General features: G+C 44.7%; 1 protein-coding gene across 1 annotated transcript in view; it reads right to left on the reverse strand.

Moving 5' to 3' along the window:
* Positions 1-4,714: 4,714 nt before the first annotated feature.
* The window catches only part of CCDC3 (coiled-coil domain containing 3), a 34,663-nt gene continuing 15,288 nt past the window's right edge, over positions 4,715-24,089 (reverse strand). Inside the window, exon 3 of the mRNA XM_072918855.1 lies at positions 4,715-6,843. Coding sequence (XP_072774956.1) covers positions 6,568-6,843 — 276 coding nt within the window. The 3' untranslated portion in view covers positions 4,715-6,567. The remainder of the gene's footprint in view (positions 6,844-24,089) is intronic.

A 24,089-nucleotide genomic window follows, 5' to 3' on the forward strand; every position in this document is an offset into this window, starting at 1 on the left:
GAAGGATGAAGTATTCTGTTGCATTTGTTCCCAGACTGTGATATATAGGCTGCACACTGGCAGCTGGTGACCCTCCAAAACCGTGTGGTTTTTGGTTTCCTCTTGACTGCCTTTCTTGCAGAAAAATCTCAAGAGTCTGTAAGAACAAGTAGAAATGAAGAAAAGGAGCCAGGCCACTTTGGATGCTGACAGTAATGGCTTGAGCCCACCTCTACTCTTCACCATGCTGCCAGGTTGCCAGCCAAAAGCAATGTCTCTAGGACAGCTTGCCTGGGCCATTCCCACCACAGAAGGAATCACTCATCCCTTGCTCTCCAGCCTGGTCCCTTACCTGGAGCTAGAGCTGGAGCTGGGCAGATACAGAACACGAGTGACAGAGGCTGTCTCTCTGTCCAGTGGGGCTCCCTCACACAGACTCTTGATGGACAGTGAATAGCAAATGGCTCTCCCTTTTCCAGGACCTTTTCCACATCTCCAAACCAGGTACTGGCAGCCACTTCTGTAAGAGCAATTCTGACCTTGTGAGTATTCCCAGCTCCAGTGTCTCTCCTGTAACTACTCCTCACGTCCTTTCTGAGCTTATTGGAGCATCCTCATCCTTAAGACACCACCCTGAGCATATACACAAACCCCTGGGCCCTGCAGAGGCATCCAAGAGATTAAGGTGCAATAAAAATCTTTTATCAGACTTGTCAGGGCTGTCAGTGCTGGATGGCAGCTGGATTGTCCAGGGAAGGACAGGCTCAGGAAGGTTCACTTAGTGCATTTGCTGTGGTTTTACTGTGCAGCACTACAAAGCTTTTGCTGAGCATGTGTGCATTGCAATACCAAAACATTTCAAAGGCTTCCTGCTGATTTTTCTTGGGGCAAGGGGTACATAGAAGGGACTTCTGCCAAATTTTGTCATGACTCGAAAGTGGTAGATTGCCAAAGAAAATGCCACTTCACTGATTATATTTTAACACTGCAAAACAATTATTTAGCACTTAAAACTTGTTCTGAGAAATAGCTCCGTGTTTGTGGAAAATTTCAGTGACAAGAAAAATTGCTATCCATAACCAGAGGGGGAGATGCCATTGCATGCAATCAGCATTAACCAAAGCAGCCAACAATTGCTGGAATACTCTCACCAGAAGAAACCATCAGGCACCTCAGGAGTGGTGTGATGCCAACAAACCCAGCTAATGAAAAACCAACAGATTCATCGAATCATTGAATCACTTAGGTTGGAAAAGACCCTAAAGAATATTTAGTTTGACAGTTAAACCAGCACTGCCTTGTTTGCCACTAAACCATGTCCCCAAGTAACACATCTACACGTCTTATCAACACCCTCAGTGACAGTGACTCTACCACTTCCCTGGACAGCCTTTTTCTGGGCATAACAACCATTGTGTGGTGAAGAAATTTTTCCTTATATCCAAACCAAACCTCCCCTGGCACAACTTGAGGCTGTTTTCTCCTGTAGTCTCATTTGTTACCTGCAAGAAGAGCCTTGTGCAGACCTCTTTCTGGATATTGTAAAGAGCCATGAGTTGTCCCCCAAGCCTTCTTTTCTCCAGGCTGAGCCCCCCAGCTCCCTCAGCTTCTCCTCATTAAGCTTGTACTCCAGACCCTTCCCCAGCTCCATTCCTTTCTCTGGACACACTCCAGCACCTCAAGTTCTTTCTGTAATTGAGAGGCCCAAAACTGAACCCAGGGTTCAAGGTGTGGCCTCACCAGTGGACAGTATAGGGGCAAAATCCGCCCTGATCCTGCTGGCCACACTATTGCTGGTACAAGTCAGGTGCCATTGGCCTTTTTGCCCACCTGAGCCCTCTCTGGTTCATGCTCAGTCACTGTTGACCAGCACCCCCAGGTCCTTTTCCACTGGAAAACTTTCCAGCCACACTTCCCCCAGCCTGTGGTGCTGTGTGGGGTTGCTGTTATTGAAGTGCAGGATTTCACCTTATTTCATCTCATGCAATTGGCCTCAGCCCATCAAACCAGCTCCCACTGTAGGGACACCCTCAAGCCAACCAACACTCCCAACTCTCACCCAACCTGGTGCCATCTGCACCAAATCTTGATCCCCCAAAGACGACTCCCCACAAAGACAGCATTGCTCCCACCCCGCTAAATCCCTGTTGTGCCTGCCTTCCCAGACATCCCTGTTGGGATGGCTTGGCCTGGTTTCCTGCAGAGCCAGGAGCCCTCCCAGCAGCACCACGAGTGCTGGGACGTTCTGTGCTGCTCGCTGTGTTTGTTTTAGGGGATTAGGAACATGCCTGAACCCAAGCACATGCTGGAAACGATGTTTCACACGCAAGGCAGGCTGGTTTGGAGGGAAATAGGGGCGCGTCTGTGATTAAATGAAAATAATTGGGGTTAAATAGGGAGGAAAATGAAATTTCCTTGCAATTACTTGGATTGTTATAAGAAAGAATAACACATGGTTTCAGTTTTATCTGCTTTCTACAGTTTTGCCTCTATGCTTTTTCTCCTACTTTCAGAAATTAATTTAGGATCCTTTGCCTCATTAATGAGAGATTACCTAGCTTGGCAAGAGGTTTTGTGTATTAGAAGTGTGCATTACTGATAGAACTCTGAAACACTGGTGTGCTCTTTGGTTCCAAAACCCCCTTCTGCCAAAACCCAAACAGAATAACATGGCTATTTCCCTAAATTATTATTCAAACATAAGGAAGTAATTTTTTCCCAATGGTTTTGGTGTTAAGGAGCAAAGACAGCTACTAACAGTGTCTGCTCCCCATAAGTCCTACATCACTTTGTGGTTCTTCCCCAGTTATTCAGGTAGGGTTTTTAAATCGAGATGATATTGGGATTTATGAGAATAGTTTATTTTATACACTTTGTTCTATAAATATCCACCTTCAAAAAAACCCCAGAAAATTCAGTTGTAAAATCTAAAAACTCAAGGTGTTTTTGGGTACAGATCACCATCTGAATTACCCACTTACACACTGGTGAGACACACATTCTCTTCTCTTCTCTTCTCTTCTCTTCTCTTCTCTTCTCTTCTCTTCTCTTCTCTTCTCTTCTCTTCTCTTCTCTTCTCTTCTCTTCTCTTCTCTTCTCTTCTCTTCTCTTCTCTTCTCTTCTCTTCTCTTCTCTTCTCTCCTCTCCTCTCCTCTCCTCTCCTCTCCTCTCCTCTCCTCTCCTCTCCTCTCCTCTCCTCTCCTCTCCTCTCCTCTCCTCTCCTCTCCTCTCCTCTCCTCTCCTCTCCTCTCCTCTCCTCTCCTCTCCTCTCCTCTCCTCTCCTCTCCTCTCCTCTCCTCTCCTCTCCTCTCCTCTCCTCTCCTCTCCTCTCCTCTCCTCTCCTCTCCTCTCCTCTCCTCTCCTCTCCTCTCCTCTCCTCTCCTCTCCTCTCCTCTCCTCTCCTCTCCTCTCCTCTCCTCTCCTCTCCTCTCCTCTCCTCTCCTCTCCTCTCCTCTCCTCTCCTCTCCTCTCCTCTCCTCTCCTCTCCTCTCCTCTCCTCTCCTCTCCTCTCCTCTCCTCTCCTCTCCTCTCCTCTCCTCTCCTCTCCTCTCCTCTCCTCTCCTCTCCTCTCCTCTCCTCTCCTCTCCTCTCCTCTCCTCTCCTCTCCTCTCCTCTCCTCTCCTCTCCTCTCCTCTCCTCTCCTCTCCTCTCCTCTCCTCTCCTCTCCTCTCCTCTCCTCTCCTCTCCTCTCCTCTCCTCTCCTCTCCTCTCCTCTCCTCTCCTCTCCTCTCCTCTCCTCTCCTCTCCTCTCCTCTCCTCTCCTCTCCTCTCCTCTCCTCTCGTCTTTTCTACAGTTACTCTGTCCTGTTACTATTAATTTTGCTCTTTCACTTCTTGTCATCCTCTGTATCCATCAGGAAAAATTTATTTGTCCACAAAAACATCCCCACAGTGAACACAGATGCCAAAAATCCCATCCTTGTCTCCAGTTGTGTCCAGCTGCTCTGAAAACCCCTAGCACTGGTCCTGCAGATGTTCTGGCAGCCTTCAAGCTCCTGATATGTTTTGGAAAAAGCAGATGTTACTAATTTGTAAAGCATCTTTGAACTTTTCAAGGGGGGGCTGACACATTTGGTGCTGTTTCTAACTAAATAGGGATTTTTTTTTTGTCTTTCTGTTTCTTACCAGGATGTTTTTTGGGTTTCTACATCATCTCTTGCCAAACCATCCAGCTATGCCAATCTCCTCTTCATGTCTGCATCTCAGTCCCTCCCTCATAGCTTTTCAAGAGGAACATACTCAATCATGCCTTCCCATTGCTCTTGGAAATGGCATGAAATTTTGCCCTTTTTGCAGGTCCTCAGATGAGCTGATCCCTGGAGTGGGTCTAAAAATTATAGCACGTGTCAGGCAGGCCCTGTGTGATGTGTACCAGCCTGTGTAGACATAACCCAAATTCCTTCTTCCTCTTGTGTTTCCTGCATGTGCAGCCTTCCTGGTCACTCTCTGGATACTGTCACCAGCAGGGACAGGCTGACATCTTAGTGGCATTTTTATTTAGGTTTGACACCCCCTGTTACTTGTTGAGAGGGTTAACTTGTGACCTGATCTGACTGCTAGTCCTTATCTCTGGAAATGATCCAAACCCAAGCAGGAATGAAAGGGAAAAAATTTAGGAGTAAACAACCTTTTTGGGTCTTGTACCCAGTGAGAACATTTTGGGTTGCATTTGGACTTTGCATTTGGGGAGGTGTTTTTTGTTTTCTTTGCAGAATAAACAAAATTCTCACAAAACTTACAAGGAGAACAAAATGTTTTACTTTTTCTTTTAAGGAAGACAAAGGGGGAAACAGGAAGAAAATTCCAATCTTTTTGTCAAGCAACAAAAATACCAGCCAAAAGAAAAAGATATTCAACACTGTGTTTGGAAAATCTGTAAGAATAGCAAAGGTGTAACTATATTAATTATACTTTCTCAGCTATATACAAACACTTATAAAACATTAATGAATACCAGAGGGAATATTTTTCTTAACAAAAAATTAAAACACAAGCTTTTAATATCTATCCCAGGAAAACCAGTCAGTTTATTTAAATAGTAGTTTAGAAGCCAGGAAATAAAACAATAAAGAGTAGTTACTTTTCTATGGATTTAAATTTTGGAGTTAAAATCTCTTGGTGGCTTCCAGGGAAGCCTAAGTTCTGTAGTGATTCTCAGGAAACAGCATTGCTGACTCCAGCAGAAAACAATTCAAATTGTGGTGATGTGGGAGGCGGAGCCTTTGAAACCAGTGGAGCTTGTGGAGGAGTCAGAATCTTAAAAAATGCCAATATTATTTCAAGAAGGAAAAAAAAAAGTATTTCCAAAAGGAGCAAAACTGGAAGGTAATGAGAGTTAGCTTCTGTGTTCTGCTTGGACTGAAGCTCACATTTGAAAGCTGATATGGGCTTTTCCAAGTGCAGGGATAGTTTCAAGAATTAACATTATCAGCCATGGATACTGATGCCTAAACCCACACTGCTTGAGCAGAAGTCAGTTTGTAAATGCCTAATAAAGGATATGATGGACATTTCTTTTTTATGAGATAGCCAAGAAACATGTTTTACTTCATATTTTAAGAAATTAGACTATATCAAATGTGTAATAAAAATATTTTCTATAGGATTTTTAAAATATATACATATATAAACTACCTAAATTTTTAATGCCCCGTTGATATTGATGTGGTCTCTACAGGTTTTAAATGTAACTAAGTGAGGCTGCCCAGCAACCTCCATTATATCTCAGTGACTACAAAACTTGAAGCTTTGTCCACACTGTAACTTAAACCTGCTTGAGAATGGGATCTGAAATTGCCTGCTGGGCCTGATCCAACACCCACTCATAGCTAAGTCCACTCCTAACTGCAGGATTAGGTCTTAGACACAGTCCCAAAATGATGTGGCTTCCAACCCAGTTGGCTGATCAGTGATAAAGGCACCTGAGGAAGTTACTGAGAGCCTTGAGGCACTTCTTGAAAAAATAAAGGTTGTTATATATTCGATTTAGAATATTTAAAGATATACAGGGACAGTCGTAAGACAATTTGAGCACATCTCTATTTTGTGCTGAAGAGAGGCACAAACTGTCTGAGTCTTGGACATAGCCTATGCCCAGGCACTGGATATAGACTTCAGTCAAGCTCAAGAAAGGTTCAGAGCCTGGGGGTGATAAGAGAGTGAAGGGCATTCATGCCTTCATCCTTCCCACCACATTCATCTCTAGATCCCAAGCCTTGCTTGCCCAGCCCATGAGGAGGAGGTAAATTGGCAGGAAGAGCTCCTGTGTCAAGTGCTTGCAATGGCCCAGAGGTCTGGGCCGGCACTTCCATCAAAGACAACCTAAAACTGATGGTGGAGGTGGGTGAGAGAGGAGAAGCACCGATGACTGTCAGGCCCTGTGTCCGCTGAGTACAGCAGGGACATGGCTTTGGGCTGTGCCAAATCCATCTGGCTTTCCTGTTTAATCTGGCACTGTGTCTAAAGCAAGTACAGATTCATTTTCCACGCAAGGTTTGAAGCACAGCATAGACAAGGTGTGAGGGCCAGACCCTGATCTAATGCAGACAAAACCTGCCACTACCATTGGCCTGAGCACTTACCCTTGCATTATACTTTCAGGTAGGTACCATGGGAGTTCTCCTGCTTCAAAGAGTTAATATAGGGGATTTGGCCACCTGCAGAAGAAAGTTTCTCACTGAGCTTTCGGTTCACCAGTTCCATGTGCCTGGAGTTTTTCCTGGCTTGCCGCAGGGACCTCTTGACTTTCTTCACTCGATCTCGCAGCTGCTTGTTGCGCTTCTCCAACGCCGCCACTTTCTGCTGCAGCTTCTTCACCCTGTCCTCCTCCTCAAACAGGGCCTTCTGCACCGAGGAGCACATGAGCTGTGGGGACAGCAGCAGGTGAGCTTTGCACAGAAAGTTATCATAGCAAGGGTTAATTCAGGCTTTGCAGAAAACACCTCACAGATTTTCAAAAGCAGAATGATTTTTTGGGGGAACGTTTACTTTGTTTTTATATCCTTTTAAGTAAAATCCTCTCTTTCACTTATGGATTTAGTGAAGACCTGAAATTGTAGATCTTAATGATACTAGTGATTCAAAATTGCTTTTATGAACTGTTTTGTCAGACCTGTCCAGTACACAGAGGGTACATTAAGTTTATGGAGAAAGGCTGCCCTAATTCTGGTACCAAACTGGAGTTCAGGTCAAGGAGTGTCACTTTTGGAAAATTCTAGTTTTGATTCAGCTAAGCAGCCCTTCAGAAACCCCAGATTCTGATAAGAACCTGCCTTTTGCTCTTTATGTCTACATGTGAATTAAGGACAGTGCAGGCCAAACACAAAACTGGTTATTTTGCTATTCTAAGTACGGAGGCGTCTTAAACACCTCATTATATTGGCTTGTTTAAGACAAAACCCTAGAGGATAAGATCTCAGCAGTCTCTAGGAGCATCTACGATCCCATAACTTAAACATAAGGTATTTAGGGGGTAATGGCCTGAAAACTGCCCCTCCCACTCTACCCTATACAACTTACTGCAATATTGCCCCTAGAAAGGACATCAATTTGTTGACGTTCATGCCAGTGGCTCTTAGATAGGAAATAAAAAAGAGAGGTGGTTTCAAAGGTGCTGCCCCCAAGGCATCACTAGAAGAACAGCTCACAGGGCATTTTCAAATCCACTAGGCTGGGTGATGGTACAACTGAAAAACATCTGTTGGACAAGTGCTCATCTTCTACTACCTCATCCTAGGATGACCCAAAAGATCTCTCCTATCTCATGGGTGTTTTTATGGTCTCACTTGTTTCCTGTTTGTAGGTGCAGCAACAGGAGTGGGATGACAAACACTAGCTGAGGCTGCTGAGTAGTCAGTTCCCAGAGCACACCCTCAGTCACGATGGGATTCAGCTGCCTTCTCTTAGCAGCTAAAAGTGAGACTTAGGTCTGGGTTCCCCTCCCTGTAATGTCTGCAGGGAGAGACACCCTTCCAGGGGCTGATTTGCACCTCCTAGGGCAGAGGGAAGAATCACCCTCTGAGCACAACTCTCTCCTTTTACTGACCACAAAGACACCAAGTTCCATTTTTTTCTACCTGGAACACATTTTCCAGGCAGAAAAAGAGGAGGTACCTGGAGCTCAAGGATAGCTCTACCAAAAAGTTTCTGATTTAGAAGATCCACATCAAAATTAATTTCTCCTCAGGTGCCTCCTGCTTTGTTTTTGCCCTAGAAAAAGTATCCTGAGATATTTTATTGTGCATGTGGGACTTTTGTCTTGCTGCTGCACTGTGAGTACAGGCAGTGTATTCTGCTGGATTTATCTTCTAAATACATCTAGAAATTTTTCTATGTGTGTCAAGCACTCCTGGAGTCTGGATGGGTTTTCTCTGGCAGAACATTTGGAACAGACAGGGAATCTAAATAAACAAGTAAATCCTGACTGTGATGATGAAGGATTACATGTTTCTTTCCATCTTACTTTGTAGTATTTTCAACAACTGAAATCTGGGGAGGGAGCCTGCCTTGATGAATAACATTTCATTTGCTTTGGAAACCCCCAGCAGTGGGAAACCATGGCCAGTCAACACAAACACAGCAACTGCTTCTACTCCCTTGGAAGCTCTTGTTCCTTGTGCAAAAGCACTGCGGGGTTTTGCTATGTGGCAAATTCTTACCCCAACTTCTCTCTCTAGGGCTGTTTTATAAATGCATGCCAGTGAGATGGGGAGCTCACAGATAGAGGGCTGGAACTTGTGCTGAAAAGGAAAGAGTTTGGTTTTGATCGCTGTTCAGTCCAAGTGGTCTTTGAAAACAGCCAGCACATCTTGGCTTTTGTGTTTGCCAAACCCTTGCAAAACCTCAAGCAGAACCCTTCTTGAATTTAAATCCCTGTAAAGGAAGACACTGAGTTAGGGAAATATGATTGTTGGGAAGACATGAGGTGGAAACTCTACTTCACGAGGGATTTCCTGCATTTTCCGTGGATGCAGTGATAGGCATGGCCTATGCCAGAATCCAGTGCATAGAAACAAACACTTCATGCTGCTGAAGTGGGAGGTTGTGTGAACCCAACTGCATTTCATCTGTCTGGTCTGGCTGATGGGGGAACAGCAGACATCAGGGATAGCATTATCCTCATGCCAGAGACACTCCCAAACATTTTGAGGTTGGTCCTTTGTCAGTAGAGGTAGACCTTCTCTACAAAGCCACTCAGAAACCTCTCAAACACTATCAAAAAGCTAACCAGCTCATTTGCTTATACTGTTTTTCTACAGTCCTCACTCTCCAGTCTGAAACACACAATTAGGTTGCTTAAATTATCTGGAGATATCCAGAGACACCACAGGAACAGCACAGTTCTAAAAGACTGAGGTACTATCTGACATGCACAGCTTTGTTTGCCAACAGGGTAGGTGATAGGAAGAGCCCAGCTTGATAACTGGATGCCTGCCTGCAACTGCATGACTACCAGCTGGAAAATAAACACTTTATTCCTTCTATATAGGGAAAAATAACAAGGTGGTGTTCTCATTCTCACTGTCTGGTTACAAACAGCATTTTTCACAGACTCCCTGCAGTGGGGAGGATGATGATGGTGGTGGTGGTGGTGATGATGATGATGTTTAAGTGTGAGTGCTGTCCTGCCCTTGCTGTTATTGCTGTAGCTGTGATTCACCTGGCTGCAACCAAGTGATCCTCAAATTAGTGCTGAGAACTGTGTAAATGTGACAGCTGTGAGTTCAGCACAGCCTGGATAACCAACCCAGCTGCTGAACAAACTGGTGAGAAGTTAACCAGTCCAAGTTGCTACTTGGATGCTTGGGAAATGAAGAGAAGGACTAGGAAATGGCTCCTTAGGCAAAACTTATAGGAAATTTTCCAAATTCCATTCAAAATTTGGATTCCCTAATGACCCATAATTCAGAAGAGTTGTTTGGTCTGAAGGTCAGTCTGCATGTCTGCTTGTTCCAGCTTTGTTAGGAAGGCATCCTCAGCAGTGGTACACTCAAGTTCAGAGCAGTACCAGAGATGTAATGAGAAAGATGGCACAAAAACCATACAGATACAGAGGATTTATCCAGGACAGCCTACAGCTGTGAAACTGCATATTAAATCTATTTGAGTACTTGCCTGAGACACAAATACACCGAGTTTAAAGTTTCACCATATCTAGGAGATATAGAAAAAATCTGCCAAAGAACTCAGCACTGTAATAAATAGAATAGAATCACAGAATCATTGAGGTTGGAAAAGACCTCCAAGATCATCCAATCCAATTATTAACCTAACAAACTGATTTTGGATCATTACATTATAGGCATGCAAATCCCTTACCAAATACGCAGAAGTGATGTATGTACACACTTTTCTTATTGACAGACCTACCTTCTAGAAGCTTGATTTGAGGGCACAATGGATAAAGGTGCTATGGATAAGGGTGTCATGGTAGTGCTCATCCACCACAAAATGTCCATAAGTGGTTGAAGTTAGTGTCACAGAACTCAGGTCACTCAAAACCCAGCAGTGGTACCCAAGTCTTGCCCTTCACCTACCCAAGGGAGAGATGTTGAGTCCCAGCTGTCTCCTCATGCATGCTCCTTATGGCAGCACTACTGAAAGCACTGGAGTCCCACTACCTAAAAGCCTTTCCTGTGGGAGCGAGTGTGTTGCATGGAAAGAAAGATGAGGAATCAAAGAATAGTGGGAGAGGTCTGGCAGAGGGGAGTATTTGGTTTGGGATGGAGTGACTTAACCTCCAGTTACTGGGATTTTTCAGCCAAGACTAACTCTTGTGCTGAAGTGTGGAAAAGTCCCTGTCAGCGCTGTTAAAGCATCGTGTTGGGTGAAGTGGTGGGGGCATGGCAGCACTGAGTTAAACCACCTTTGCTTGCTGCAGGAACAGCACTTTTAGAGGAACAGAACTGGGGTCCCAAGGACATATCCAACATCACTGGCATTAATGGAGATAAACTGGGATTTTAGGACCTCATATGCATCAGCAAAATGCACAGGACCTGGATGGAGAAAGAAATTGTTGTGGCTGTTGTTACCTTGCTGAATGCTGGGTCAGCATTTGCCACAGGAAATGTAATGTTTGTAATCTCTCCAGCTCATTCAAAATATTAGCGATGTGGATTTCTTTGGGGTATGAAGCACTGCCTGCAGGAAGCTTCTTCCAGGCTATACCCACCCCAAGGTGTCTGAGCACTGATTTTTCCCTCATTTCAGTCCTCAATGAAAGCAGATTTTCTCTTTAAGCTTCTTAGATGCAGCTAGTCAAGGGAAGTCATCTTTCCCAACAGCCATCAGAGAGAAATGGGCACATCCTAGAGAAGACATCTTGCCTACCTTAGACGCTTCCCTTAGGTGGGCCACCTTTGGAGACACCTGCTAGATAACTATCTCAGATGGGGATGGATGTCACCATGAGCCCCATCAAATGGCATCTGAATGGCATTGATTTCCCAGGACAGGCTGCAAGGGCAGGATATAGAAAATTTTCTTGGAATTTGGAGAAACTTGCCCTGGAAACAGACCCAAATCCATGTCCATGGGCTCTTGCGGGTCTTTAAAAAGAGCTTTGTTCTGACCTGCATCAAATCACTGCTTGGTGTGGAGGTGTCTGAACTGCTGGTGGCTCTCATCTGCAGTGGGTGTTGCTGGCATCCATTTCAAAACCCCACGGTTCTCCTTCAGACTCACAGCCCTTACACCCCTGCTCTGGCTGGGGGTGGTTTTACAGGATGCAGGGTCATTATGGGGCACTTAAGAACTGGTGAAAAGAGCCCCAGCCATGGGGGTACCTGAAGAGAGGTCCCTGGCCCTAAAACCACACCTAGAGCTTGTCCTGAGGCATTGCTTTCTCCTGGCATTTGGAACCCTGAAGCCTGAGAAGCTTCTGAGAGTATGGAAACAAAGATACCAAGTGACAGTCACACCAAGTGACCTCTGCCATGATTGGAAATGGGGATGGGAATATGTCGTCACAGTCACTGCCAGTGCCCAGGAAGGGATCAACACCTTATTCCCTGTACTTGTGAAGGAAAAAAGTCAATGGGTTAGCAAGTATAGAAACCACACTAACCAAGACAAGAGAGGGGGAAAAAAAAAGGTGTAGGGTATGAGCCAGACTGCCTACCACAGGCACCTCACTCGTGCCAAGTGAGCAGATAAGTCAGTCCTGACAGTAAATCCCTAAATTCCCTGCCCAGGCAGTGGGAGACAGAAGGTCTCCAGGAAGAGACAAATAAATCAAGAGGGTACGACCTCACTCTGGGGCATCTCCAAGTTCCTTTCCTCTGCTCACTGAGGGCGCAGCAGCCAGGGAGGCACACCAGGGCCAGCTTTTCCCCCTTTGAGCGTGTTCCTCCGAGCGCTGCGCCCCGCAGGAACGCGGCGCTGAGCTGGGAGCGGAGCTGCAGGGAAGGTTTGGGCTAAGCTGTTCAGCAGGAGCAGCAGAGCTCCACTGAGCTCAGCCCCACCTGCCCCATCCCTTGTGCCCTCTGCACTGGGGAAACAGAGGGTCTTGGAGCCCTCACAGGGTTTACTCTGCCAGCCTCTTTGCTGAGACCCACATCACCCTCCTCAGACTCCCTGCACCAAAACTTCTCAGGCTGGCCAGTGGAGCGAGGAACCGTGGGGTGGCACATGCTTCTATAGTGTACAAAAGCAGAGGCAGCAGCCAGGACACCACTCCTGGCTCCCACCCCTGTTGCAGGGCATGCACAGAGCTCATTGCATGGACAGCGAGCTCACAGCCCTGCAGCACAGCTCTCTGCAAGGCAGAAACACAACCCAAGCAAATGCAGCGTCTGTCTTTGGTCCTGTTCCTGGTCAGGAGCACACAGGGCAGGTCTGGATTGAGCTGCTCAGTTATAGGCAAATGATCCTGAATGTAAAAATGCACTACCCAGCTGAACTTAAAGGAAAATGTTTTGAGGAAGGACAAACAAAATCTTTTCTCCATGGTTTTAAGAAGCAAATGTGTGTTTAAGTCTACTTTACAAGACAGGTTGCTTCAGAGATTTCTGAATTTTGCTCTGCCTGAATGCTGAAAATATCCAAATTACAGAGTCACTTTTGGGGGTTTATTTTGTTTTTCTTGGGTTTTTTTTTGGGGGGGGGTGTGTATATTTTTTGTTGGTTTTGGTGTTGTGTTTTTTCTTTTATTGTCTCAGAGTGATTGCAGTCTTAGCAGAGCTTCAGAAGTCTCTGTGAGAGGCTTTTTTCCCCCAACAATGTGTACAGAACTTTTCCATTACCACAGCTACCAAAGTTACCAAAACTTGCTCTCCACTTTAATTTTCAGCTTAGCTTTTTCCCACCTAGTATTACTATTCTCACAATAAAACCAATTAGGTCTGATATGCCTAAAACTACTTTGCTAATATACCTTACCCCAAGTGTATTGTTCTCTGACTGAAAGTTGCTGTGTGACCATGTCTCCATCTAAACTTGTTTTACTTGGCTTGTATTTCAATAGGATTAGATCACCATTCCCCCCACACATACACACAGAGAACTAATTAAATACCAAGGAAGGGATAAAACCAACAAGACCCAAAACCAAAGTGTATTGTGTCCTTCCTTCTCACTGATGGGAACTCAGAGAAAAAAGAAAATTATGATCAGAGCAGCACAGCATCTTTTTATTTGCTCCTATTTATTGAAATTTTTGAATGAACTGACCTTTACCTTGTAGTACAACAGCTTCTAGAAACCTCCTTTATTTTAGTGTTCCTGTCAAGTACAGGGCATACGCCTTATAGCACAGCAGCAGAGAGGAAAGTGCAGTATATCCAAATATACCATCCCCAGATGCAGCTGAAGCTGAGAACCAGAATCTGATGGTGAAGAAAAATATTTATCCTTAATAGTATGAATTTGCATGAGAACAACACAGGTTTAAAATACCATTATACCTGGTTTGGGGTCTTTACATTAAGTATGAATTACTTCAGTCTAATGTTTTACAACTTGTAGAGTTCCCTGCGAGTCCTGACAGAGGTGACTGATGTTTTGGTGTGGCAAGTGCTACAGGGATGTCTGTAAGCTGAGGTTTACTTAAACATGGATGTAAAGGGTACAAAAGAACAGGTGGGAGACGTGGACTGTGAGAGAACAGGGGGCACATGGAAACAAGGCTGATTAAGGTCTTAAGGAATTCAGAACCTCCTGGGGTAAGGCCATGCCACACCTCCCTGTACCCCTCAGCAGGTTCAGAGTGCAAATGCTGAGCACCCATGTTCTCTGTCACTGAGGAGGGAAGAACTGGGATCAGCAAATATATAATAAAAAAAATGTTATGTATAAATATGAAGAGAACCTTTGTTTCTCTTCACCTATAAGTCAAAATGGGGAAAGAGAGAAGCCGAGCAAAGCCCAGCAGGCTGTGGGTGGGTATTGGCAAATGGCCACAGCGTGACTGCAATGCACTAAATGCTACCTCTCAAGAAAGCAAAGAAATGGACATTTACTGTAATTTGAGGCCATGTCTCCTCCCCAGACAATATATCATACCCAGGGGCATTTGTATGCAAAGGGGGAGAACTCATGCTGAGAAAGGCAAATGTTTAAAGTTAATGCAACATCTATAAAAATCAAGTTCCCCTATAAATCCCTCTGCTCTGGATGTGTTGGCTTCACACTGCACACAAGCTGCTGCAGCTCAGCTGCCTTTACAAACAGATAGGATTTCCTTGGCTGAAGGCTCAGCTGGAAGCCCTGAGCATGCCCTGCTGCTGTGCACAGCTTCTGGATTTCAGAGAGAAATTGCAAATGCCCCCGGGCAACCTGCTGCCCTATGGTGCCACTGGGGAGGAGGAATATTCACATCTCTCCTGAGTATCCATAGGAACTGCTGGACACATTTCACTTCGTTTTCCAAGCCTGTTTGGCTCCAGAAAAGCAGGGGGAGTGAAAAGGCCACACTCAGATTTGTATTTATCTGTGTTTGGTGGGTCCCTTGTGGTTGTCTTTGCATCACCCTGCTAAAATATGTAACCTCAGTCCTGGGTAGGAAACATTGGCTTTCTGATCTTTTTCTACAGTCTTTACAGAGACAGAAATTCCTCTGGAGGATGAGTCAGAGGAACTAATTTAGAGCAGGGAATCAGGCACTAAAACTGTGTTGAATAGTACGGAAACAACTCCAGCGCGGTGCTTACGCACACAGTGGAAATGCCCCTGTCGTGGCAGGAGCAGGACAAGAGGCTCTAATGAAGCCTTTCCCTGCAAGCAGTAAGGGATTTGTGAAACCTGCATGGAAATGATGGCAGCAGCACTGAACTCAGGCGGGATGAAACACACGGACTTGACAAAAGGCATCTGCATCTGCTCCTGAGCTGCTCTGCAAGGCCAGAGCAAAGAGGAGACCTCAGCAGGGAGCTGCTTGCTGTGCCCCATGCCAGCAGCCTCGGGAGAGGTGACCGAGCCAGCAGGGCTGAGGACCAGGTCCAGCCCTCATTCAAGCACGGAAGTGCCACAAATTTCCATGGCATGAAGTGGAAAAGCCTTGGTGAGGTTGAAGAAGCAAAGACAAAGGGAAGGAAAAACAAGCATCACAATCTGCAGGCGCTCTCTGACTAATGTCAATGCTGAGAAAGGGAGCAAATGCCTGAGAGACTGATCAGCAGCTCTGACAGCAAGCTCCAAGCACTAACATCTGGCTGACAAGAGCTCCCTGCTACTCACAGATATTCCTGTCCCACCAGGCAGCCCAGAGCAGCCTGTCCACAGCTCCGGCTGCTGCGTGGGCTGTAAATCCTGAAAGGGCCCCAGACCACCCTGGGTGAGATAAATGGGCAACCGGCTACTCTGAAGATGGCAGGATTTGGCAAATAGGCAGTTTTCAATGTGGAAAGATGTGGTATTTAGGGAAACACGCTCCTGCTTGCATATGCTCAGATGAACCTAAGCATTTGGGGCATTAATGACTGTTTCTATAGGAGACAAAAGCTGTTTTCACTCTGGTACAATTCCTCAGATCAGGATCTATTCCTGGGCTGATATTTCAATTCTCAACAGAAATACAGGGTCAGGGAAATACAGGGTCTTATTTGAAATCCAATGTCATATTCAGTGGCTAAAATCTCTCCCTGCTGCTTTGCTGCGTTTCATACAGACACAGACGCACCAAAAACTCCCAGCAAGTGCTGCACAACTTACTGCCTTATACAGAGAAAAGCTTTTCACACAGGGCTGGCTACAATGCCTGCAGAAAATAAGGTCATAAGGGAGGCATGAGTCAGGCCTCCCCATACACACAAGCCTGGAGCACTCTTTCCAGCCTGATTTCAGAAGGAGGATTGCAGCCACAGTTACACAGGACAAAATGCTCACAGGGCTGGTGGATGCCCTGTGGTAAACTCTTCCCTCCAAGCATCTAAATTATAGAGCACACACCCCACTGCTGGTTAATGTTGCAGTGGTGGCTCTCAGCTGTTTAATCCTATGTTAATAATTGTGCTGGAGAGAGATAATTACATAGCAAGTGCCACATCACTGCACAGCGAGCACATAGTGATACCTCAGAGCTACAGTTCAATCACACACTACCTTGGGGTTTGGCTCTTCTGGGAATAACTGCACTGAGGTCTGAAAAATATCATAATATCCTGCTGTTATGTCTTTTTACTTGTAAAATCTGCTATTGTTCTGGCTAATTACATAGGGACATGCAGTAAATGCTTCCCTCTGCAAGTCTGTGTTACTGTTTGTGTACGCACGGGCTTTAAGTATGATTATGAAATTAATTTTCTCTATCAGTCCAAAATTCTTCTGTGGAATTTGTTATGCTTTTCCCATATTTCTCTGACACAGAAGTTATCTGTACTTTCACCAGCTTTGTACTGCATGACTTCAGCAATAGCAAGGGCCAGGGCATGGACAGCCTTGAAAAGCAGATGACCTGGATTGCCCCACACACCTCCTGCAGTAGCAATCACAGTACCCACACCAGTCACCATCCATACAACTTCACAAAAATTGCTAAACATCACAGAACTGGAGAAAAAAAAAAAAAAAAAAAAAGACCAAAAAATATGGCAAACCCACTCTGAGGAAGTCAGAACTTGGCTCCAGTCTAGTCACATAATTAGGACACTTGCCCTGTCTTTTGACAATGATAATGTTGGAAGAACAAATTCTCTATCATTCTAAGCTGTGTTATCTGAACAGTTTGTTCTCATTGAGCAACATGTGCATTTCACACCTCATCAAAGAAGGCAGATAAAATGCTCATCCTAATCAGGGGAATGGGACTGGAGGTCTCCCCTCCAGTGAGGGCAATAACCAGTTAGGGGTGAGTAGGTCAGTAAATAGCTTCCCTGTGCTTCCATTCCTTGTCTCCAAAAATGGGGATTACAGAACAACTGTGATTTATAGGGTTTCTGAGTCATTATAACCTAATCCAGAAAGGTCTATATTCAAATCCTGAATAGTATGTATGGGACAGGAGCAATAGCCAGGACTTGTGGGCAGATACTTGCATGCAGAATGGCCACAGTGCTTCTCTGTGCAAATTCAGAGTATGAGCCCAGACACCATGTTTTTCCTTAGGTGCTGGTAGGCATTGCCCATAACTGCAGCTTTGTCTCCTGCAATCTGGAAACATACTGTTCAGTAAGGATCCTGGACAAATAACCCATCACTGCACCATGTGATTGATTGAATTTTCAATATTGAGGGATTTAGTCAATACAAGTTTGCAATACAAAAATTGTATTTTTCTGTGTCACTGATAAAGTCATTTAAGTCTACATTATCCAAGAAGGTGAAAATGCTGGCTTTGTGAACATGGCTTAGATATGGCTCAGATACATGAGCAATGTCCATGGTCCCAAGACCAAGGTTTTGAGTATGATCAAAGGGACAGCTTCTAGCAACTGCCTTTATTGGGCCATGGAAAACAAACCAAACCATTCCTTAGGCACCATTCACCAACAAAATGGGTGTGAGTGGTTAGGCAACAATGTGGTAATGGTCATTCTTCTCATTATTCTGGACCTAAAGGTCAGTAAATGATCAGAAAAGCCAGCAGAAGAATACACAAGGGGTTTTTACTGGAATGGAAGAAAACTTTTATTCTCACTCCTTACCTAGGTCAGAAATCAATGGGAGTGTGAGCAAGAAAGTGGCACTAAGCCTCTGGAGGGAATGGTAAAGACCCTTTCCTGCAGATATTTGAGGCCTCTCTTCATCAACCAGATGTGGCTTAGGGTTAGTACATGTAAAGTGCAACACAAACTCAGCTGATAAACCTGGATAACCAATTTGTTTAATCTGAGCCCCATCCAGGTGATCTCTCAGTTCTGCCTCACTGTTCAATCCTGTTAATAAATTCATCCCTGTACTGGCATACAGCACCTACCTTCTCGTGGCAATCAGTGTTACTGAAAGTCAATCAAACTGATCATTTATCCTGCTCCCTCCAGATATTTGTGAGGCATTTGAAGTGAAGGAAACAAACAGAAAAAAAATCCTACTAAATTGCATCATTCCAAATGTTTTTCCTTCCACATTCTCCCACCCTAGAGACTCTGCCACTTAGTAACATTTCTTTATTTAATCCCTTCCTAAAATTCCCTTTTACCATTGAGAACTTTGCAACTGTTTGGGAGTGGGCTGAGTTGGTTGCTGTTTTGATGGAAAGAGAGAAACCAAATTATTTCCTGGCTGAGATTTATGCGTCAAGATTTAGCTTGCAGCCAGACTTTTTTAGCCAAGTTATAAAATCTGAAGATAATTCCAGCTCTCATCGTCAGTGACTTTTAAGAAGCAATTCAGGATATGTGCAGGATTAAAAGGAAACTTCACACCAGGGAGGTTTTCATGGAAATGAAGAGACACATTCCTGCACAGAAGGAAAGGGCAGGAACATATGTCAGCCTAAACAGAGCTGTCAGAAAACAGAATCCCAGCTTACTAAAAAACTCATGAACATGTTGATGAACTCATGCTTTTTTAATGCTTTGGATGCAAACTGAGAGTGAAGCAGAGGTTGCCTGTGGACAAAACAAAGCTGAGTTTTGCTTGAGACATCAGGCTTTTGGAAACTTAAGAGCAAATGCCTTGATGTGATACTGTAAAGATGCTCCTGATCTCCTGAGATTATTCACTTTGGTGCTGGTCAGCTGGAAGGTATGATGGCCATGTTTTCTACCAAAACGACACAGAATGTCTCACTAAGCCATGGATAATGTTGTACTTCTCCACATTTTCTGTCACATATGCCATGCCAGACCCTGATGGGTTGAACCATGTCTGAACAGTAAGGTGGCCAGAGCAGATGTCAGGTGGACAGGCTTAAATGAAAGAATAGAGGAGGAAGAGACAAGTAACTGAAAGTTCCAGAAACCCACAGTCAGACTTGTGTGCCTAAAACTCAAGATCTCAGGTGAGACACCCCAAAAAGGCTTGCACTGCTGGCTGCATCAATTTGAATGAAAGGAATGTATCTGCAGACTGAAGCTCTAGATGTGTTTGGGGTGAACAAACAGACAGGGAAAGGGTTCAGAAGGTGTGTGAAGGACCAGCTGTGGATCCCTCATGTTCCCATTAGGAGCTGGTGCACACCATACAGGCATCTGGAGCAGCCTGGCTGTGTTTCCTCCAGGAGGAATCCACTCATTGTGCAGCAAAACTTCTCTGTGAACTGAACCAACGGTTGTCAAGCAAACTCATGTGTCTCCCACTCACCAGACTCATTCCCTGTCATGATGGAGATGGCACTGATTTGACACATCTGGCAGGTTAAGACAGTTCTTGTTCCCTCAGGTGCTTTGCCTGAGCTCCATGGCTTGGGAAACTTCAAACAGGAGACCTCACAACCATTGCAAAGCCTGCAATGTGACTGGTTTCACATTTGCCTCTCATCCCTCCTGATGGGCCAGCTCCAGGCTCTGGAGGTGTTTCACTGGGCTGATGGAGGACCCTCACAACTCAGTCAGGACAGGAGGTGGGGATGGATGTGCCATGCAGCTCTGGGAAATCCAATTATAACTCAGAAACAGCAGCTAGTGGCTCCCCAGAGCCATCTCCTGCCACAGCTCACTACGTTTCTCTCCCTGAAGTTCCTCGAGAAGGGTCAAGCAAAGAGGAGGCTAGCTGAGCTCTAAATCAACTCACCTATTTCCTGCCACTTGGTGCACTGCAAATCTTTACTGGTGCTGACATCCATGCTCTGCTAAACTCCTACATTTTTTGAGAACAGTTGAACCAACAAGTGCTGGGAGAACACTGAGCCTGTGAAGCCACCTTGGCTGTCTGTCAATGTCTTCTTGGCTGTCTTCAATGTCTTCTGGAAAGTTCCTAATGCAACACAGACGTTCATGAAATGTTTGCACTTGCAGCTAAGTGCTGGCTACACTTGAGCTTGTCTGTAATGAGCTCTCTCCACCATACCACACATGAAATACAGACAGAGAGACAGGCATATGGGTTTCAGAGTTACATGGGAAGGAAGGCAGATGCCTAGCAGCAAAAAGAACTCAGCAGATACAAGGACATTGCCCCCCAGATCTGCTAATCACTGTCCATGCCTTAAAGACGGGTAATAATTGTTTAGACACTCCAAAAGTGAGCTCCTAAGATACAACCAGAACAACTGTGAGGTTGAGTTCCACAGATGTTCAGATACACTAAAAAAGTCAAGAAATATGGCTGACCTTTTGTTTTTGGGTCTGGAGAGTGACAGACCAAAGAAGATGCTTTGCTATGAACTCAAGACTGTGAGTCCAAGACTTGCTCACATGGCCAGGCAGCAGTTTGAATATAGCAACAGAAAGGAGAACAAAAGTAATGTGGTAGAAGCTAAAGAAGCTGCCATCTGTCCAACAGCCCATGACAGCTTAGTTGTGCCTTTTGGAGTCAGTGGTGTCATTGCTGGGAAGGTGTAAACTCATGTTTTACGCTAATGACTTAAATACTTAAATTTAATGAAGACTGTTGAAAATGCATGTCACATCCTTTGATTGCTGAGGGAGTAATTCCCAGGTATTTCAAAGCTTAATTATTCAAAAAACTTCTCAGTCAATTAGAACTGATGCATATGTAGCAATAATAAAGAAACACAAAAATTATAGGGATAATTCAACTTAAGCATCAATTGATCCAATTACTGGGCTCAGCCCCTGAAGTTCAGGTGAAAGAAGATCTCACAAGCAATGTTCCACCTCTACCCCTTCTCAAAGTAGACCAATAACCTAAACTAACAAAGCTACTTTCATCCAAAAAATTCTGAATGTGGCTTCATATTTCAAACTCATTTATTACTTTGCTTTCTATGTATAACTCGTAGTTTGTGAGAGCTATACAAAACCACATAAAAGAGAAGAGGAAAAGGGAGGGGTGCTATAATAAATTCTGTATTACCTGAGAAGATAGGTGTCTTCTCATGCCAACTCCCCTTGGTGTTAAATTACAGGAGGGGTTTCTATGCAGTTACAACCTCATTGATTCTGAGCTGAGTTTTGAGTCTTGGGTGGTGACACAGTGGTTACAATTGTGGGTTGACTTTTAAAATGTGGTTAAATTACAAAGAAGTTACAGTAATGGCCATGATAAAGAACGTCTGTAGCAACCACAAATGAGCACTCCTCAGTCTTCACCCTGTGTGTTTGAGTTTTACCACTGCAGGCATTACAGCTCACAAGTAATTCTCACACAGCATCTGCGAAGCTTGCAGAAGATCAGAGGAAGCTCTACTCAGCTCTGACAAATTGCAATCAATTCACTGTGACAGATTGTCCATGTATTCCAGGGCAATACAGAGTTGTGAGGCACTTTCACTCCTTGTAGCCAGCTGGGTCAAGAGCTTTCTGAAGGCTACCCCAAAAATCTGTCTCCCTGTTTCATCGGGACCAAAAAAAACCCAACCCTGTAGCAGCTGTGAGAAGATGCCATTCCATCATTTCCTACAGCTTTCAACAGCTGCTGGACACCTCTGAGCACAGCCTGCAGCAGCAGGAGCAGCGTGATGCATCACTGTGTCCCAGCAGGTCAGCAGTGTGCTGCAGATCTCCATCTCCTTCCTGCTCCTTTTCAAACTCCAGCGTGTCAGCTGAGTTGAACCAGTTTTCTGGATGCCTTCCCACTTCCTCAGTACTTTAGCAAACAGCACTAAGAGTGTGAAAGGGCTCAGTGCACATCTTTGAAGGAACCCATGCCTGACAAGCTCTTCTTGGCTGTCACTCTGTCAGAGATATATTTACCTTTGTTTTCCCCTTGTTTTTAAAGCTGCTCTACAGTGTGTTTTACTGCATCTGATGGGGAACTTTAAAAGGCTCCACAGAGCAATGCTTTTCTCACCCTGACTCCTCAGCTATAGTAGAAATTGGAAAGATGGTGCCTTGGACAGCTTCTGACCCTCCTCTCAAGGCTGCTTCTTATTCACTCCTGTGGTTCAGATTTCTTTGTAAACATGGCTGTACATGATTTCTTATAATCCACAGGGAGGGAAATCCCCAAGAATGGGTTTTGGGGCAGGGACACTGAATTCTCCGTTATATGTAGTATAGTCCCAAACCCCACATTTTCTGTCAGCCAAACTAGAAAATAACATGCTGTCCTCTATGAGGCAATGAGGGCAACAAGAATCGGTTCTCTTTAACCCAGATTATATCAGACTTCCTGTATAAAACTGTTGGAAGTCATTCCTTTTGCTCACCAAATTACTTCAGCAGGTGCATATCTATCCTAGAAAAGAGTTCCAACCTCTTTTTCAGCGATAGAAAATCTATCATGACCCCTGGCAAACTAAAGATTAATGATCTACTTCACTTCAAAAAACCACTGTATTTAGGTTGGGTTATATGGATGCAGATTGCTGCCAGTTTCAAGCTGCAGGTCAAAAAATAACAATATTTAAGGCAGAATAGTTCTGGTTTGGTTTCTGAGTCAGGAAATCCTTGCTGTAATTGCAGTCTCCCAGGTAAGACACACTTCCCTCCCATGCTCTCACCCAGACCACATCCAGGTGTTTGAGGAGGTTCTACTTTCCTCTTCAGAGAAGCACAGTGGCCTCTAGCAATGGCTAATTACCACTCTGCTGATTGACAAAGTGCCAAGGAGTGAGCGCTGCTACCTCCATAACCAATAATTACATTTTTGTCAGGCTGCCAAGGGCCTCACACACACCTGCACACTGCTCACACAGTTGTTATGAAGAGATTTATAATAATTAATTGTAGCATTCCTATCACGTATCTCCCCACCCTCTTCCAGCAGCGACATGTAAATCCAGCCATGAGCATGTCTAATTTCCTCTCCTTGTTAACCTTAGAGTAAAGCCAGTTAAGAACATCTTCTGTTTGCATCCTTTGAAGCCTTGAGTAATTTTTTTCCTGACATTTTAATTTAATTCTAGGTGAGGAATCACACTTTTTCTCTTCTCCTTCTATTTTACTCTGGTTATTTGTTCACGCCTTCCTGACTAGTCTAGACAGCCCTACCACTTATGATTTTCCCAAGGTGGATGCTTTCCAAACAGTACAGCTCTCCTCCCACAGAACACGGGCCAAGCTTCACAAAACCAAACCTCTTCCCACGGATCACCATTCCCCAGCTAGCAATTGACTTCCAAAACCAAAGAGGTAGGAACTAAAGACCGTGCAAGATATTCATCACCTACAGGATTCTTCTCAATTTCCAAAGGCATCTACTGTCCATGTAGCATCCCATCAAGCTGCATCCCTCATTTCTACCCCCTCCCTACTTCGTGCTCACTCTTGGAACCTCCCAGCTTGCTAACACTGATGAGCCCCTGTTGCAACGCTTGTCTTGCTGCTCTTCATGCTGCCCTTTTTAGAAAGCAAAAAGCCCCATTGAAATTTTCCTTCTCCCTGATTTGCTTCTAATATGTTTTGCATTTTATTCTTTCTTTTTCTTTCTTTTTTTTTTTTTTTTCCCATACTATGTTCTGTTTTTACATCCTTCTCAGTTTTCACTTTCTCTCACAGGTTGCTGGCACTATTGACATTCATCTGCACTTAATCTTCTTGGGGTTAAGTCTTACACACAAATATTTGCTTTCCCTGTTGGCACTTCCAACAGTCTAGGCAAAACTTTGAAATTTCCCTGTGGCAATAGCAGTGGGAGGTCCCAGACAGCCAGGGAAGGGGCTTTACTCC

The sequence above is a fragment of the Taeniopygia guttata genome, chromosome 1A (assembly GCF_048771995.1).
Source record: "Taeniopygia guttata chromosome 1A, bTaeGut7.mat, whole genome shotgun sequence".
Taxonomy (NCBI): domain Eukaryota; kingdom Metazoa; phylum Chordata; class Aves; order Passeriformes; family Estrildidae; genus Taeniopygia; species Taeniopygia guttata.